We start from the raw sequence: 18,941 nt of genomic DNA, 5'->3' as shown, positions 1-18,941 counted from the left end.
GTAACACATCTTTTTCCAAAAAAATGGAACACACCAAAATAAAATTTTGGATATTTTAAATAAAAATACAAATAAATGTTTGCAAAACACAAACGTTTTTAAAATAAAGTGAAAAATGGAGTTCTTGCTTTACTTGCTCGCGGACTTTCTCGTACAGTTTTGGCATCTCTGTTTGGCTGAAGTGTTTGCGGCTCGGTACCTTGTAACGTGGATCGAGTGTCTTAATCATGTCCCAAAAGCCGATCTTCTCCACTGTAAGAAACGGCACCATGTCCTTACGCAGGTACGTGGTAATGGCATTTGTAATATCAATCCACCGTTGATTATTTCCCTCATAAAGAGTGCCTTCAGCAGATGCTTGTAAAATATCGGTCTGCTGGTGTGTAAGATCACCTTTTTTCTTACCGCTCAACTGACTGGGCGTTTGTTGAGGACGCAGTTTTTGGCTTTCTTCGTATTCCACAACGTGCTTCGTTTTGAGGTGGTAAAACAAATTAGATGTATTCCCTCTATTTGCCAATACTTTCTTTCGGCATACTTTGCAGATTATATAGTTCTGCTCCACATCTGACTCCTTAAAGCCAAACCAAGTCCAAATGACCGATGTTGCGCCGGTCTTCTTTACGAGAACCTCCTCCTCCTCCACAGGCTCCATGCTTTCAGCCTCAACAGACGCCACTTGATGACGTCATCAACATGCGCTACCGCGATAGGCCGATATAGTCAAAATTTCTACCGTTGGCCAAATTAATATCATTTCTACCGTATACCGTTTATACCGCCCACCCCTACCCTGGAGTAGGGGTGAGTGCTTCGTTACCATGTTAGCGTTCAAAACCTAGCTTGTTCTGTAGATTTGCTATAGCAGCTTTAACGTCTGCTACAGGTGTAAGCATGGCAGGAATTGTGACATGATATATTTCTTAAACACAGTGTTTACCAGATTTAAGAAGTTTGTTTGTTTGTTTGTTTACTTTATTTTATTGCAGGACCAACTGGATCAAAGCCGTTCAGATGTGCAGCAAAGCCAGAGAGTTTGCTCTGGCCCTGGCCATCCTGGAGTGTGCTATTAAACCCGTGGCTATGCTGCCGGTCTGGAAAGATTCTCTGGGTCATACAAGGTAGTCAAGTGTTGCACATTTTGTGTGTTTGTGTGTGTTGTTTCAGAACAATAACAACTTTTGGAAGGAGTTCATTTAGCTTATTTTATTTTAGAAGGCAAACAAAATAAACTCAGATTTGACATTTTCTAACTTTACCAACCAGTCGTCCATGTTTGCAGTTTTGCACAGTTTCCTGTTTAGGTCCAGTGTAAGGAAGCACGTTCACAAGGAATGTTTGCTGAGCCGATCATAACCAGTTCAGCTCTGGAGGCCCAACCTAGACGTTGAGCAAAACATTTGGACTGCAGGTCCATGAACAGCCGAGCACGACTCGCCTCTGCATCAGCGCCACTCGGCCCTTTTTTTTTAAAGAGGCGGTTGTACAAATTTCACAAGATTGGGATCAGGATTAGGATCTGAGTTAATTACAATCATCTGCTTGAATAAAGATGTAAAGATTTGGATTTGATTTGACAGAGAGCTTTAAATAACTAGAACGAGAATAACTTTATTTAAAAAAAAAAAGATCTCATGAAAGTACTGGATGTACTTCCCATCTGCATTTTCCTCTTTAGAACATTATGAAGAGAAAATTCAGATAGTTCCACATAAGCTTCTCATCTAGAGTTAAAAAACTACAAGCTTTCATTTATGAGAATTAAAACCATGTTTAGGTTAAACCGCATGACGTCTATGGAGCGTGAAGAGAAGGAGAAGGTGAAGAAGAGGGAAAAGAAGCTGGAGGACGAAGAGACGATGCAACAGGCAACCTGGGTCAAGTACACGTTCCCCATTAAGCACCAGGTAGGTTACATCTAACCCCGACTCACCCACTTTCTACCTGTTCTTATAAACCTCGGCTCTCTTGTTTGACCTGGGCTTTTGTCAGAAATGTCATTTATTCTGTTTTTATGAATTTTTTCTTTTCTTACTTGATCTCATCTGAAGGTGTGGAAGCAGAAGGGCGAGGAGTATCGCGTTACAGGTTATGGGGGCTGGAGTTGGATTAGTAAGACTTACGTATCCCGATTTTATCCCAAGCTACCCGGCAACACCAACGCCAACTACCGCAAAGAGCTAGAAGGTCTGCACCTTAAAAAAACAATTCAAATCATAACTTAGTACAGTCCTTACGGCTAAGCTTCAAAAGGTAATTGTTAGGGTGTAAAAAGTTACACTTTTCAGCAGAGAAATCATTTTTTCTATTTACGGCTTTGATTATTTCTAGTTACAGAAGGTTGTTTGAAACTTCTGTGAGTTCAGTGACAGGTGGATCGTATCTTAGAAAATTACATTACACTCATTTTCAAATAAACCACTTTTGGAAATAACAATTTGTTCTCATTTTTTCCTCCAAAGACGCTAAACTTGGGAAGAAATGTTCCTTGTTGGATCTGAGCCGACAGCCCAGTGCTGCCGCTGCTCTGGAGGCTTGGGACGGATCTGCGTCGGGCGGCGAAACGAAAGATCCCACGTGTGTCTCTGCGGCACCTGCTGAAGAGGCGCCCCCCACGGTGAAAATGGAGGGAATAAAGGAAGAAGAACTGGATGAAAAGGAGGAGAAGAAGGAGTCAACAGTTGAGTCTCCTACTAAGATGGAAGTGGATGCCACACACTCGTCAAGAGAAGAGCAAAGTAAGACAACGAATTCAAAACTCTGTGTTTTAGCTTATTCTCTACGCTGAATAATCAAAATGCATATTATACATTATTTTGCATGATTGTGGGTCCCTATAAACTCAATAAGGCAATAATGCAAAAGGGTTTACGTTCATGCTAATAAAAACTTGTGTAATTTAAAAAAGCAGCAGCGATAAACAAACTGTCCCAATTTGACGTGAATGAGTCTAAATTTGTTTTGTTAATTTTCTGCAGCGTTTGCTCCGAAGCAGGATAAGGCAACTCTAAAGGAGGAGGAGGATGCTTCTCAGCGACCGTTCAACTACGACGTCGTTGATGTCAGCAAGGGGTTCCTTACCCGTATCGCCTACAAGAGAAAGGTGAAGACCTCCAAGCTGGACGGCCTGCTGGAGCGCAGAGTGAAGCAGCAACTAATCGAAGAGGGTCGAAGACAGCAGCTTTCTGCATCCAAACCTCCGGGATCTCCAGCAGTTTCATCCTTGGTTCCTGCTCTGAGCACTCCAGTCCGGCCGCGGTCGCCGCTCAGGCCCCACGCTCTCGCACGGACACAGCTCACGCTGGAAGGAGCTGTGAAGGTGGAGGAAACTCCTTACGCACCACCTCCAGAGTCAGACGAGGCGGGAGGAAACACAGTTAGACTCCCTAAGGCTCCTCCTCCCCCTGTTTCAGACTCAACACCCACAGGCAGTTGCAATACAGGCGCAGGTGAAAACTCAGGTTTGCCTCTTGATCAAACCACCTCGATGCACCAAGAACTGGAGGAAAGGACTACACGGCTCAAGGAAACCAGTTCAGAAGGTTTAGATCAAGAGGCCGTCAGGCTGTCTGATGTGAGCAAGTCAGAATCTGCGGAGGTTGGAAGCTCTTTAAAGCAACTTATAGCTTCTGTTACATCAAATGTAACCAGGGCTGAACGTGCTGGAAATGCAGGGTCTGACTTTGTAAAAACACACTGTAGTGTTCAGAAAATCGGTGAAAACACGTTTCACTTTAAACCTGTTGAGAAAAACCCAGAAACTGTGAGCTCTGGGCTTTCTGGCTCAGAGGGAAATGGCTTAGGACCAGAGCAGAACCAAGTAAGCACACAGGACTTTGGATACAATGGGACCGTCTCTGAGGGCACTTCCAAGCCAGTTTCCCCTCTGCCTCAGGTAAATGGTAACGATGGCTTGGAAAGTGAACGCGTTTTGAGTTTAAATAACGGCGTGCTCACTGACAGGCCTCAGCCGCAGCTGAACAACATCGGTAAAGCTGAGGAACCAAAGATGGCCGTCTCGCTGAAAGACGGCTCGCAGCAAAAGCCGTTTGTGAATGGAGACTCGGCTCCTGTAAATGACATCGTAGCCGTTAAGGAGCCGTCTTTGGATTCTGACGTAGAAGGAAAGGTAACGATGTTGGACCAGGATTATGAGCCTTCGACTAAAATGACGAAGCTCGAGACAGACCCAGTTGGAGCTCGGTGCATTCTGCAGAACCACAACTCCTCAGCTTTTAACACCATGAAGCCCAAGTCCGTGCCTGTGGTTAAGATCATACGAATGGCTCCTTCTCCTGTTCCTTCAGCAGAGGAGTCCAGCCTGAGCGACGACTTTAACGACGAAAACAGCAACAGTGGTTCGACGGAGCCATTTCGGACCATCGTCACCCAGGTAACCTCAACCTCCACCACAACCGTCGTCTCCACTGAGATGAAGATTTCCAAAGTGCCGCTGAAAGCATCCAGCGAGTCTACGTCGCCCGTGGCGTCAATGGAGGCCAGCGCCGTCTCTACGCTCTCTACTATGACCAAAACAACAGTGACCAAAATTTGTTCCTCTGGACTCGATGGTCCTTTGGACAGCCAGAGTGGGTTAGTGACGCGGGAACAGAGAACGACACAATCAGCCTGCTTCCTGGAGTCTGCGACTGACACCCGGGGGAAAACTACCATCTCCTCTGTCGCTGGGAGCCAGGAAGAATGTTCATCAACGAAGGGCTGCGTGAGACTTCTCAAATTCTCCCGCATGAAGAAAATGCGCTCAGATACGGCGCTTCCTTCTTACCGCAAGTTTGTCACCAAGAGCAGCCGGAGGAGTATCTTTGTTCTGCCCCATGATGACTTGAAGGTGTTGGCGAGGCGGGGCGGATTCCGCGAGGTTCCCGTTTTCAGTTACAACGCCAAGCCGGCTCAGGATATCTGGCCTTATCCGTCACCTAGACCCACATTCGGCATCACTTGGAGGTAACGTCGCTCATTCTTTTACCCATCACCATTGGCCAAAGCATAATTTCACTGAATTACCCTGTTCCATCCTGATCTCTGTGCTCTGTACAGTGAATCAGAAAGGTTTGTTCTCAAGACCATAAAAGTAACAATTAATTTGCAGTTTTGAAACTGGGATATTTGAAAGGGAAATGCAAAGGCTGACATATTTTTAAATGTAATTTGGCCTTAGATTTTGTAACGGCTTGTTATTATTTAGTAGGGATGTAAGAAAATATCGATCTACGGAAATATTTTGATCTTTTGTGGTGTGATACTGAGTCGATGTTTAAAGGTGTGGTTTAGTCGTGTATTCGTTACATTTGCAGTGTTCTCTAGTGTAATTCAATGCCTTATGAATCATTTTTTAAAAAAAGCCATGATGCTCCTGTGAGGTGCAGAGGTTTGCCGGGGCGGGGGGGGGGGGGGGGGGGGGATGGGGGGGGGGATTGCACATTATTATTAAGGATATCCACACACCTTGCTTCTGATTGGCTGACAACCCGTTCTGCCTTGTTGCAAAGTAGGGCTGCTCGATTATGGCAAAAATAATAATCACGATTATTGTGACTGAAATTGAGATCTCGATTATTTAAGACGATTTTTCAATTTATGTTGATTTTATTTGTTTTTATTCAGTCATAAAATTGCTCAGGGATCAATCAGGACAAAAATAAATAAGAAACAAGATGATCACTAAAATAACTCCTGATTCCCAGTATAAAAAGACCAATATACTTATAGCTATGACCCAAGGGCTATAGACCTTGGTTTAACTCATTTAAGCCTAACCAGTACAGACCCAAATACCAATATCTTGCAAATACTGACAGCAAGAATTATACAGCAGGCCTTTTCTAACAAATAAATGCAAATAAATTGATGTTCACAAAATGTTGCATAACATTTATTTAGTCGTGTCAAGGTGCTGTAGGAGCGTGCACTAGCACCGTGTCCTCAGAGAGATTAGTTATTATTTATCAGTGTGACGAACTTATTTCTACCTTATTTATAAACTATTTATTTACAAGTCCATCAGTTAATGTAATAATTGTCCCAACCACAGCTGCACCCCCCACCCCCCAAACCCGGTCTCACAGCAATCGGGGCAAGCTGCACGTGTGTTTAGCGCGCCGCACATTTAGCCTTTTTAGCGGCTCAGGAGCCCGCAGGTACTCACTCTGGTTAATCCAACAGGGAGCCGGCTCTGAGAGCCGTTTCTTTAGCGACTGACACATCACTACGTCATTCCCTTTCCTAATGTCCTGAAGAACGGTCCGGAGCGCAGACGGAGTGTTTAGCTAACCTGCAGGAAATGTCAACGACAGTTATCCAGAAAGTAGCTAAGGGTTACCAGAGATGATTCTGAGGTGTTCGCTAGGTACTTTTAAGATTTAAAAAGTCAAGAAGGGGGTCTGAAAAGCTGTTGGAAATAGCGTCAAAGTCGCCAAGTTGGCAACAAGGGAGGAGCGCTTCATTTGCAACTCAGGCAGCTCAAGTGGGAGGAGCAAATAATCGGCTTGTTTTGTTTTTATAATCGTTCAAAACTCGGATCGTAATTGGGATTAAAATTCGATTAATTGAGCAGCCCTATTGCAAAATCACTATCATCAACACACTCTCCGCGCTCTCCTCTCTGCAAAAAGCCAAGAAGGGCGAGGCCGTGAATGCTAACTTATAGTGTGACATCACAGTGTGAGGATTTTGTAATCCTTACATTTCACCATCTATCTTCTACCAGAGGCTAATGCAGGAGATTGGTGTTTGAGACTGTTTTCACGTCTGCATGAAAAACTCTGTGACCGATTATGATCAGAAATCATCATTAAAAGTGTTTTTTCAGTCAACTACACCTTCAAACACAGTTTATCTCTTTTACTGAGAATTTACATTCAAACATCGAGTGTACTCCGACTGCTAGCTGGCAGCAATTTTTAATAAAGAGTTTTCTAATTAAATTCAGCTTTAAAATAGCAAATATCATCTGGCTTTTAGTCTTGTCTCTCCTGTATTGTGATGCATCGCTCACCAGATTCTTGCCAACACACTCCTGTTATTTAGTATTTGCAAAATGCTTCTGAAACCAAGCATGCAGGCTCTTTTAAACAAACTCTTGTTTTGAGACTCATCAGTTAAAATCTAACAAACATTTATGAGAACGTTGGGAAGAGTTTCTTTGTCAGAGTCACTCATCCTGAGTTGATTATCGATCACGTCTCTCCTCGCCGAGTGCCGTTTGTGGTTTTGGCTCTGGGTGACGCTACAGCTCCTCAGTCTGGTGTCACTCTGGAACCTCTGCATTTTTTTTTTATTTAGGCCAGATCTCCAAGTCCCAGCAGACATGAATCATCTGGTGGTCAGAGAGGTGTCATGATGTTCACTTTATGTACTGACCAAGCCCTGCAGCCTGTGCACATTTTTCCATCTGTGGTTAAACATGGAAAAGTGAATATCTCCTAACACACACACACACACACACACACACACACACACACACACACACACACACACACACACACACACACACACACACACACACACACACACACACACACACACACACACACACACACACACACACACACACACAGTCACAGCCTTGTCGTAACAATGTTTCTGTCGATGTTTGGGATGTGCTAGCCATGTTTCAGAGCCAAAGTCATCATCTGAAAGCATTCCTGGCTTTTATGGTTCAAACAGAAAATATTCTTTTTTTAATTATTCACTCTACAAATGGCCTCCTGTCACTGTAAATTCAAACATAAGCAAATAAAACAGTTTAATTTCATATTGTCTGCACACCCAGACTGGTGCGTGAAATGGTTTATTTTCAACAAAAACCACTGGAAACGCTCATAAAAGGACAGCCGTGTGTTTTCATCTGCCTTTTCCTGTACCGTCATTGTGTCATAATTAGTTTTCTGTAACTCTTGAGCAATTACAACAACGATGAACAGCAGAAACTATTACACCGGTTATGTGGGGATCTGGAAATGTTTACTTGTTTATGACTAATACTTCCTCTGGGCGTGACATCCAGGTACCGGCTGCAAACGGTCAAGTCCCTGGCTGGAGTGAGCATCATGCTGAGGCTCCTGTGGGCCTGCCTGAGGTGGGACGACATGGCCGTGAAACCTTCTGCTGCTGTTGGCACCACGCGTACAGGTACCAACCCGTCCAGTAAACAGTCCTGAAAAACCTGTAAACGTATCAACTGTAATATGTGCTTTATTTTAACTTATATTCAACATCAGATGCATCTGATGCTTTTTCCCAACGTGACCATCTAAAGAGTTGTTACATATGTTTTGTTTTACCTCCTTACGTCTGTTTTGACCCACAAAGTAAATCCGAGCGAAGTGACTGCTTCTCACTTTTCCTAAGTTGGAGTGCATTTCCTCCATATTTTTTCTGGCGGTCTCATCCTCACCACCGTACCAACCCAGCCCTATCCCCACTCATTGCCACAGAAACATCCGACACTGAAATCACCACCACCGAGATCATAAAGCGGCGCGATGTGGGACCCTACGGCATTCGCTCGGAATACTGCATCCGCAAAATCATCTGCCCCCTGGGAGTTCCTGAGACGCCAAAAGGTAGAAATGCTAGTTTTGTCTTTGAGATAAAGATCTCCTTCCAGGTTGCTTTGTTGTGTTTAAGATTTTTTAAATATCTATTGTTCCAGAAACACACACTCCTCAGAGGAAAGGCCTACGCTCTAGCGCCTTGCGCCCCAAGAAGCCGGAGCCCGCCAAACAGACGGGTCCAGTGGTGATTGAGACGTGGGTTCCTGAAGAGGAGCTGGACCTCTGGGAGATACGAGCCTTCTCAGAAAGGTCAGCGGTCCTCAGGAAACATGTGACCTGGGCTTCCAACAGATTCTTAGGTGGCTCATAACTAGGGATGCACAATATATCGAAAAATTATCGTCATCGCGATAACAGGAAGTGCGATAGGCCCATTTCAAAGCACGTCAAAAACGGCGATAAATGTTTGGTTCAAACATTTCCATCCGTGTCATACATCAACTTTTTGTAAACCAGCTCTGTTTTTTACGCGAAAGTATTGTAGCGGGCCAGGGCTGTTCGGGGTTTGTTCTGTTATTGCAGTTATGTGTTTGTTGTCATGTTGCTATGGTGACGGGTGACGCGCTCTCTCGGCGACTGTTTTTCCGGTGAGAGCGCGCCTTTTTGTTGTTGTTGCTGTGTCCGCGCTGAGGTGTGTAGATTAAACGGGTGCTCCCAAAGAAACCTCTGTCTCCTCCGTGACTGAGCTTGCCACATTGGTGTCAGAAGTGGGATACTCACCCTCGCCGTAATGGAGAGAGACATTCGGAGGCTGGAGCAAGCGATTGAGGAAAACATTACCCGTCTGGAAAGCTGGCGATTGAAGAGAGAAGACATGAGCGGCCGTGTAAGCTCCCCGGTGGGTCCCGATGGCGCGAGCGCACCGAGACGGCGGCCCGTCGCGACCGACGCTAGGGCAATGCGTGATGGGCTGCCTCCGTCGGCCGACACACCGGGCCCCCGACAGCGAGCAGTGGTGCCTGCAACGCCAGCTAAAGTACCGAAGTATAACGGGTTAACCCCGCTAGAGCCCTACCTCTCACAAGTACGGCTAGCCGCGAGACATAATGGCTGGAGTGACGGCGAGGCTGCTACACACCTAGCGCTAGCATTGGAAGGAGATGCACTGCAGGTACTCCTCGACCTAGCCGCGTCAGAGCAGCATGAGCTCCAGGCCCTCACCACAGCACTCGAGAGACGATTTGGGCAGCGGCACTCCACTGATCAGAGCAGGGAGCAGCTGACCAACCGGAGCCGTAGGCCGGGGGAGAGCCTGGGCACCTTTGCAGCGGATGTGTTGCTGTATGCCCGTCGTGGCTACCCAGAGTTCCCAGCAGCAGCCCGGGAGGAGCTTAGCCTGCATGCTTTCCTGCGAGGACTTTTCCCAGAGCGACTGCGCCTACACGTCCGCCTGGCCATGCCTCAGACTCTCAGTGAGGCGCTCCTCCAGGCTGAAAGGGCTGAGCTGGTGCTCGCCTCTCCACCCCACCAGCAGGTGCCCTCCCCAAGCTACCCTCAAATCAGAGCCGCAGACTGCGACGAGGAGGGGGCGGTCGCAGAGATATGTCAGCTGCGGCCCTCGGTGCCTCGGAGGCGTCCTCGTCGTCCACTGACCGCTGTTACCGGTGCGATGAGCCTGGCCACGTGGCGCGAGACTGCCCGGCACCTGCCCCATCGGTCAGAACTCCAGGGACTCCGGGAAACGGGGTGGGAGCGGTGTAGTGAGGGGACCACCGCCCCAGCTTCCTGCCCCCCTCCAAGGACGATGCACAGTGGTGGGCCGGGTTGGGCACCTCAAGGGACTCTACCTGAGCTGCTGCATTGAGGGCCAGCCATGCCAGGCCCTGGTGGACACGGGGTCTACCATCTCCCTGATACGACCTGGCGTGCTCCCTGGAACATCCGGGTTGTTGGTGGAGGGTTGGACGCCTACCGACACCCAGCTGATGACTGTGACGGGGGAGAGAACTGATATGCGGGGAAGAAACTGTTGCAGATCCGAGTGAGGGATCTGGAGCTGATTCACGACTTCTGGCTGGCTGACATTCAAGACCAGTGCATCATCGGCCTTGATCTGCTGACCCGCTGGGGGGCCTGCGTTGACACCGCAAAGCGGGCTCTCACTCTTGGAACAGAGACTCTCACCCTCCAGTGCGGGCAAAAGCAGGGAGCGGGGGGGGACCAGAGACAGACGTCAGGCAGCTGCCGCTCAGCAGATTTCGGGTGCCAGTGGGTCCGGGTCATCTGTACTCACCGCAACCCCGGCCCCTCAGCCTAACAAATCTCCCTCGACCGAAACAGCCGAGGCTGTTGGTGACCTGTGGCAGCGCAGCAGCGTGGGTCTCAACGGTGATCAGCGCCAGCGGTTGAGGTGCCTCCTGGATGAGAATGTGGACATCTTTGCTGCCAGTGATAAAGACTGCAGGCAGACAGGGCTGGTCCAGCACACTATTGACACCGGCTCTGCCCAACCTATCCGTCTACGCCCGCACCGGCTGCCCCTCTCAAAACGGCAGGTGGCGGAGGAAAAGATCCGTGAGATGGCTGCAGCTGGGGTGATCGAGCCGTCCAACAGCCCATGGGCGGCACCCGTGGTCCTGGTGGGGAAGAAGGATGGCAGCCCGAGGTTCTGTGTGGACTTTCGCCGTCTCAATGCAGTCACCAAGAAGGACTCATACCCGCTTCTGCGGATCGACGAAGCCCTGGATTATGTCTGCGGCTCCAGCTGGTTCAGCTCCCTCGACCTGCGCAGTGGTTACTGGCAGGTGGAGCTAGCCCCCGAAGCAAGGCCTAAGACTGCATTCACCATTGGCCAGGGGCTGTGGCAGTTCAGGGTCATGCCCTTTGGGCTCTGCAATGCACCAGCGACGTTTGAGAGGCTGATGGAGAGGGTGCTCGTGAACATCCCTCGTAGCCGCTGTGTTGTGTACCTGGATGACCTGTTGGTACATGGTGGCGACTTCGACAGTGCACTGTCCCACCTGAGCGAGGTCTTCGGTGCCATCCGTCGAGCCGGGCTGCGGCTCAACCCTGCGAAGTGCCGGCTGTTGACGAGAGAGACTACATTCTTAGGCCATGTAATCAGCGCGCAGGGTATCGCCACCGATCCCGCTAAGGTGGCGGCGGTCCGGGATTGGCCGACCCCCTCGAACGTCAAAGAACTGCGGAGCTTCCTGGGCCTAGCCTCTTACTACCGTCGGTTCATTAAGGGGTTCGCAACAACAGCCAGCCCCCTCCACCGCTTAACCGACAAGGGCCAGCCATTTGGCTGGAGTGATGCCTGCGCTGCGGCTTTCGCACAGCTGAAGGAGGCCCTCACCAGAGCCCCAGTCCTGGCCTACCCTGACGCCCAGCAACCCTTCATTGTGGACACTGACGCTAGCAATGTAGGAGTTGGGGCGGTCCTTTCTCAGCAGGGCGATGCTGGAGAACAAGTGGTGGCATACTTCAGCCGAGCGCTGGGGCGAGCCGAGAGGAACTACTGCGTGACCCGGCGGGAGCTGCTGGCCGTGGTACTAGCAGTGCGGCACTTCCGGCCATATCTGCATGGCTGCCGGTTCCTCCTGCGCACTGACCATGCATCTCTGACTTGGCTCCTGAACTTCAAACACCCAGAGGGTCAGGTGGCCCGCTGGCTGGAGGTCCTTCAGGGTTACGACTTTGAGATCCAACATCGGGCAGGTCGACAGCATGGCAACGCTGATGCCCTCTCCAGAAGGCCCTGCATGGCCGTCGAGTGCCGCTACTGTCTGCGACAGGAGGAGCGGGTCCAGGAGGCGCTGGGTGTGGCTGCTGCTCAGGCCACAGCCAGCGGAGGGGGGTGGCTCCCATTGGCCCCACAGCAGCTGAAGAGGGAACAGGAGGCTGATGCGACGTTGGTGCAGGTGGGGGCCTGGCTGGAGGCAGCGCAACGCCCCGACTGGGGGGGGGGTGTCGGGACAGGAGCCCGAAGTGAAGGCCTATTACTCCCAGTACAACAACCTGGAGACCCACGACGGCCTCCTGTACCGGAGATGGCGGGCCCCCGGGCAGGGCAGAGATCTCCTGCAGCTGTTGGTGCCTCGGTCGTTGCGGTCGCAGGTGCTCGAGCTCGTCCACGGCTCGGTGGGGGCCGGCCACTATGGGAATGCCAAAACTCTCCGCCGTCTCAGAGGACGGTTCTACTGGCCTGGCTGTCGACGGGATGTGGAGCTTCATGTGCACTGTTGTGACACCTGCACGGCACAGAAAGGCCCAACTCAGCGCTCCTCTGCCCCTCTTCAACAGTACCTGGTGGGGGCCCCGATGGAGCGAGTGGGTGTGGACGTCCTAGGGCGTGTTGGTGGCCATGGATTATTTCACAAAGTGGCCGGAGGCCTACGCTGTGCCGGACCAGAGTGCGTCGACGACGGCGGAGAAGCTGGTGGAGGAGATGTTCACCCGGTTTGGGGTCCCGGCCGAGCTCCACAGTGACCAGGGGCGTAACTTCGAATCGAAGGTCTTCAAGGAGATCTGTCAGCGGCTGGGGGTGGAAAAGACGAGAACCACACCACTCCACCCGCAAAGCGACGGCTTGGTCGAACGCTTTAACCGTACGCTGGCCACCCAGCTCGCCATTCTCACCGGTTGCCACCAGCGAGATTGGGACCGACATCTGCCCCTGGTCCTTTGGTCGTATCGGACTGCGGTTCAGGAGTCCAGCCAGTGCACACCTGCCGCTTTGATGTTTGGGCGGGAACTCCGTACACCCGTGGATCTGGTGTTTGGGTCCCCCCCCGAGCCAGAGATTGACGGCGGGCCAGAGATGGACTACTACAGGAGGCTAAGGGAGCGGCTGCGGGTGGCTCATGACTACACCCGCCAGGCCCAGGCCAGCGCCGGAGTGCGACAGAAAAGAGCCTACGACACTAAGTGCCGGGGGAGGGGTTTCGCGCCTGGCGACAGGGTTTGGGTGTACTGCCCGGTTCGCAAGAGAGGAGTGTCCCCCAAACTCTGCAGTCACTGGCAAGGGCCGGCGGAGGTCGTGGAGCGGCTAACAGAAGTGGTGTACCGTGTTCGCATGCCGGGCCCGGGGCGCCTGGTGGTGTTGCACCAGGACAGACTCTCGCCGTATCGACCGCTCGCTCAGGCTGAGACCGGGGCAGGGGATGCTGGCAGCACCCCATGTTCTGACCCGAGTGACTTTTCCCCCGCCTGTCGAGACCGGCCGGTGCGCCAGAAGAAGGCACCTGGACGGTTGCAGGACTTTGTGTGGGGTAATGGGGTTGTCGGGGACGACTGACCCCTTAGGTGGGGGCTGTGTAGCGGGCCAGGGCTGTTCGGGGTTTGTTCTGTTATTGCAGTTATGTGTTTGTTGTCATGTTGCTATGGTGACGGGTGACGCGCTCTCTCGGCGACTGTTTTTCCGGTGAGAGCGCGCCTTTTTGTTGTTGTTGCTGTGTCCGCGCTGAGGTGTGTAGATTAAACGGGTGCTCCCAAAGAAACCTCTGTCTCCTCCGTGACTGAGCTTGCCACAGTATTATTTGACCAATCAAATGTAGCCTTTCTGATATGCGGCCAATCAGATGGGTCCGTTCACGTAATACACCCGCCCCCTACGAGCTGCCCCGCGCTGCTCGGCTGTGTCCATCCGAAGGTTGAGATGTTTGCCAGCCTTACATAACCTCTCTTGTTTTCGGCACCACCACTTCCTCCGCGCGCCGACACCGGAGCGTCGGAGACGGTGCTGCCGAGCGGAGCTTCCCGGGCTGCGCTTACTTTGGGCCGCCGTGCCGCCGCCTGGCTCACCCACTCCAGCACAGACTGTATCCCCAAAATTCCACTATCTCCGCTCCGCCCCCGCTTTCCGCTGCCGCTCGCTTCCCTTGTTCATCATGCTGGCTCAGATTAACGAACGCACTTTGTGCTGAGGTTTCTGGCTCCGGTTAGCTTCCAACTAAAAGGCTACAGCAGCACTCTCCTCCCAGTCCCACCCTGAGCTGCTAAAGAGGGCCTGGAAAAGTTCCCCCACACATCAAAGTGATTTTTCATTTATGAGCTTTTATAACCTGGTTAATCAGGATAGTTGGTTTGCTGCTGCACATAAACTGTCAGTCAGAAGCTCTGCTAGCCGCTTATCTTAGAGGAGCTAGTTCAATTTGTTAGCTTGTTATCAGAATCATAGTTGCAGTTTCATCATCTGAGCTGCTTTTTAAGATCTAGGTAAACTTGTTCAATTTGGGGTTAAAAACAAACGTTTTCGCATATTTTCCATGTATTTTTTTGCCAGTTCCTCTTCTTAAAGGTAGAAAATTGTTTTTCTCTTTCCCTCAGAAAATCTTAATAATCTCCTAGTTTGGCCCAGCACAGTTCACTTCCCAGTTACAGCAACAGTCTTATATCATAAACACATAAGTGGAGAAAATTCTCAGTAGCAATGAGAGAATTTGCTGTTGCATTTAAGTGATGTTAACTATTATTTATCATTTAAACTTACTTTCTGATATTTTTATTTATTCAAAAACCCTGGTAAGGGATGTTTTTCTGTATTTGGAGCATCAGAAAAAGTTTTATGGTGGTGGTGATGTTTTAAAGTCACTGAGAAACTGCATGCATGCAGTTTGTTGTTTTGCTGCTAATACAGTAGCAGGTGCAGCTGCTAATACAGTAGCAGGTGCAGCTGCTAATACAGTAGCAGGTGCAGCTGCTAATACAGTAGCAGGTGCAGCTGCTAATATAGTAGCAGGTGCAGCTGCTAATACGGTAGCAGGTGCAGCTGCTAATACAGTAGCGGGTGCAGCTGCTAATACAGTAGCGGGTGCAGCTGCTAATACAGTAGCAGGTGCAGCTGCTAATACAGTAGCAGGTGTAGCTGCTACTGTATTAGCAGGTGCAGCTGCTAATACGGTAGCAGGTGCAGCTGCTAATACAGTAGCGGGTGCAGCTGCTAATACAGTAGCGGGTGCAGCTGCTAATACAGTAGCAGGTGCAGCTGCTAATACAGTAGCGGGTGCAGCTGCTAATACAGTAGCGGGTGCAGCTGCTAATACAGTAGCGGGTGCAGCTGCTAATACAGTAGCAGGTGCAGGTGCTAATACAGTAGCGGGTGCAGGTGCTAATACAGTAGCGGGTGCAGCTGCTAATACAGTAGCAGGTGCAGGTGCTAATACAGTAGCAGGTGCAGCTGCTAATACAGTAGCGGGTGCAGGTGCTAATACAGTAGCGGGTGCAGCTGCTAATACAGTAGCTGCTAATACAGTAGCGGGTGTAGCTGCTAATACAGTAGCAGGTGCAGCTGCTAATACAGTAGCGGGTGCAGGTGCTAATACAGTAGCGGGTGCAGCTGCTAATACAGTAGCGGGTGCAGCTGCTAATACAGTAGCAGGTGCAGTTGCTAACACAGTAGCGGGTGCAGCTGCTAATACAGTAGCAGGTGCAGCTGCTAATACAGTAGCGGGTGCAGCTGCTAATACAGTAGCGGGTGCAGTTGCTAATACAGTAGCAGGTGCAGCTGCTAATACAGTAGCGGGTGCAGCTGCTAATACAGTAGCGGGTGCAGCTGCTAATACAGTAGCGGGTGCAGCTGCTAATACAGTAGCGGGTGCAGTTGCTAATACAGTAGCAGGTGCAGCTGCTAATACAGTAGCGGGTGCAGCTGCTAATACAGTAGCAGGTGCAGCTGCTAATACAGTAGCAGGTGCAGCTGCTAATACAGTAGCAGGTGCAGCTGCTAATACAGCAGCAGGTGCAGCTGCTAATACAGTAGCAGGTGCAGCTGCTAATACAGTAGCAGGTGCAGCTGCTAATACAGTAGCGGGTGCAGCTGCGTGATTTTGCAATAAAAATGTTATGTTGTAATGGAATTCATGCATTAGTTTTTGTTTGCTTTAACCCCAGAGCAGACGTCACACGCCAGACGACATCAACACTGCATACTTTAGTATTTGTTCATTTATCGTGAGTAATATCGATATCGCAATATTAAGCACTGTTATCGAATATCGCAGGTTTTCCTAATATCGTGCAGTCCTACTCATAACGTAACAGTCATGTTTTCCCCACGAGCTCAGCGGCACGGCTCTTCCTCTAAACAGAGTTTTACGTGCGACACGGCAGCAAAAGCGTTCCACGCAGCGGTTCACGCGTGATTTCGGCAGTTCACGTGATAACTAGCAAGGAGGTAGACAACAGCGTGCATCCAAAAAGCTTTGATTCATTTTTGGTTCTGTTTACCTCGGCCATGGAGGTTTCACACGTCTTGACTTTTATTTTTCTCCTAGTTAAGCATCTGGAAATCCGTGCGGCTTTTATTTTGAAAGGTTCCGGATGTTTTACACTGTTCTCCTGTTTGACTTCCTGTCTGGCTCTGTCTGAACTGCTGAGCGTTCTGTGGGTGTGGCACGTAAAAAACGGAAGTGTAAACTTAATGCTTCATGTGCGGCGGAAACGCATTCATCCTCAGAAACGGAGGCCGTTTGCTGCGCATCATCTTCATGGATGTTATGCGACCGACTCACAACAAGCCAAACTCCAGAGTCACACAAACACCTACAGCCGTGTCATTTACTGCTGTTTTCTAGTTAAACGTCATCTGATCGTGCCAAACTCGTATTTAGTGATTTTGTTTTTAAAGCAGCTTTATGTTGATGCTCAGTTTTTTATAATTAATTTATCTGAATTATTGCAAGTCTTAATGGTTTTTTTTCTTTCAACAGAGTTGAGAAAGAGAAAGCTCAAGCAGCAGAGCAGGCGAAGGTGAGTCACTGTCAAAATGCATTTTTATTCATAAATAGTTTATGTCGGTGGGATTTAGAGAAATCTACAAATTTAAGGAGTGACTAATGTCAGAGGTTCTTTTTACCGGGTGTTCAGTATTCTAGTATATCTAAGAGAACCTTTTTGTTTCCTGTCTCAGAAACGTCTGGAGCAGAAATCCGCCTCAGTCACAGCGACACCGGCAGGAACTCCCGTTGTGTCCGCCGCCACACCAAAAGTCATCGTTGGGTCCATATCGGGCCAGGGCACCCCCAGCGCCAAAGTGGTGCTGTCCACCAAGATGGGCACCCCCGTCACATTCCAGCAAAACAAAAACTTCCAGCAGTCGTTTGCTTCCTGGGTCCAGCAGGGTCAAAGTTCACAAGGTGCACAAACCAGAGAGGATTTCACGCATTAACCTGCAGTTCTGAAAAGCTCTGTTGTGTTGCAGACGAGATTTGAGCGACCGCTTCGGATTTACAGTGGTGGCCGTGTTGTTTTTTTTTACCGCTTTGTTGTGTGTTTGCTTTCGTCGTTAGGAACGAGTGCAGAGACCACCGTGGCCACGTCTAGTGGGCACACGTTACACATAACAGGAACCTCAGCCAGTGGAAAGGTGGTGACCACAAAGCTGCCGCTGCCCGCCAACAGCAAGATCGTCACGGTCAACGTGCCAACGACTCACGCAGGTGCGACCGCTTCATGTGGATGGTGTGACCAGCGTTCAGTCGCTGTGGACATTTCTCTCCTTTCATGAGCCTCTCAGGAAACATGTCTGTTTGTTTTCTTTGCTTCGCCTCAGGGTCACACCTGAGACATTTAAGACGTGTCACAGACGTCTCATTAGGTCCAGCCTGTTGCCTGCGTACCATTGTGAGCCGTTCAGTTCCCAGATCTCTGGAAAGACGTGTCCCCGTTCACTTTAAACCGTGTTGTTGTGGTTATTTAAAGCTCTACACGTTTGGCACAAATTACACATTCTTTTTGCACTTTTCACCACACGCAGTGAGAGTGTTTGTGTTTGTTTTAGCTTTCTAAAACCCAACAAGTTAGGCAAACATTGGTGCTGCTTGAAACACCTCTTCAGTCTTGCAGGTGCTGCATCTTTATTATGCTCTTGCTAAAACCATCATTTTCTTCATTTGTTTGTCTTGTTTGAATGTCGTTCAACAGCCATTTAAAGTCATTCATCACGAGGGCTTGATTGGTTGAAGCTGTTGACGGTGTGTGTGTGGGCCAGCAGTTTATCAGAACACGGTGGGAAAGAAACGAGTGATTAATCGAGATGTAGCGATTGTGAAAGTTACCAAAATAAGAAGAAATTTTGTTTGATTTCGAGAAAACGTTGCAGTCAGTGAAGGAAGAGAATGATTTGGAATCGTGGGACACAGAAAGGTATTTTTCTTTCTTTTGAAGTCACCATGAAGGAGAATCGAGGTTCAGGTGGAGTGTAACAGTTTAATAGACGTGTGTTTATCCAGCGCGAATGCTTGGTGCCCTATTTGTTTTGGAATGGCCAAAGGAAGTTAGGCAGGAAAACAAGTTTACCCTGAGGTCTGCTTCCCCAGACAGGTAGCCCTCTATAGTACGTTTCTTTTTTTTTCTGCGTCTTTTTCAATAAAAGTTTACCTCTCCACTCACTTGGTTTCTTCAAACAACCAGTTCATAGAAAAG

At 49.4% G+C, this 18,941-nt stretch overlaps 1 protein-coding gene across 4 annotated transcripts in view; it reads left to right on the top strand.

Annotated features, from left to right (window-relative positions):
• The window catches only part of LOC107391526 (nucleosome-remodeling factor subunit BPTF), a 57,272-nt gene that overhangs the window by 17,105 nt on the left and 21,226 nt on the right, over positions 1-18,941 (top strand). For 3 of the 4 annotated variants that reach the window (XM_054744858.2, XM_054744859.2, XM_054744862.2), the window contains exons 11-21: positions 990-1,121; positions 1,778-1,907; positions 2,052-2,187; positions 2,463-2,738; positions 2,979-4,965; positions 8,027-8,151; positions 8,433-8,585; positions 8,675-8,825; positions 17,228-17,267; positions 17,428-17,653; positions 17,807-17,956. In XM_054744858.2, the coding sequence (XP_054600833.1) occupies positions 990-1,121; positions 1,778-1,907; positions 2,052-2,187; positions 2,463-2,738; positions 2,979-4,965; positions 8,027-8,151; positions 8,433-8,585; positions 8,675-8,825; positions 17,228-17,267; positions 17,428-17,653; positions 17,807-17,956 (3,506 nt within the window). The remainder of the gene's footprint in view (positions 1-989; positions 1,122-1,777; positions 1,908-2,051; positions 2,188-2,462; positions 2,739-2,978; positions 4,966-8,026; positions 8,152-8,432; positions 8,586-8,674; positions 8,826-17,227; positions 17,268-17,427; positions 17,654-17,806; positions 17,957-18,941) is intronic. The other variant, XM_054744861.2, reaches the window with a different exon arrangement.

Source organism: Nothobranchius furzeri, chromosome 4 (genome assembly GCF_043380555.1).
Source record: "Nothobranchius furzeri strain GRZ-AD chromosome 4, NfurGRZ-RIMD1, whole genome shotgun sequence".
Taxonomy (NCBI): Eukaryota; Metazoa; Chordata; class Actinopteri; order Cyprinodontiformes; family Nothobranchiidae; genus Nothobranchius; species Nothobranchius furzeri.
Note: the sequence above shows the minus strand (reverse complement) of the source record. Positions and strands in the feature narration are given on the sequence as shown.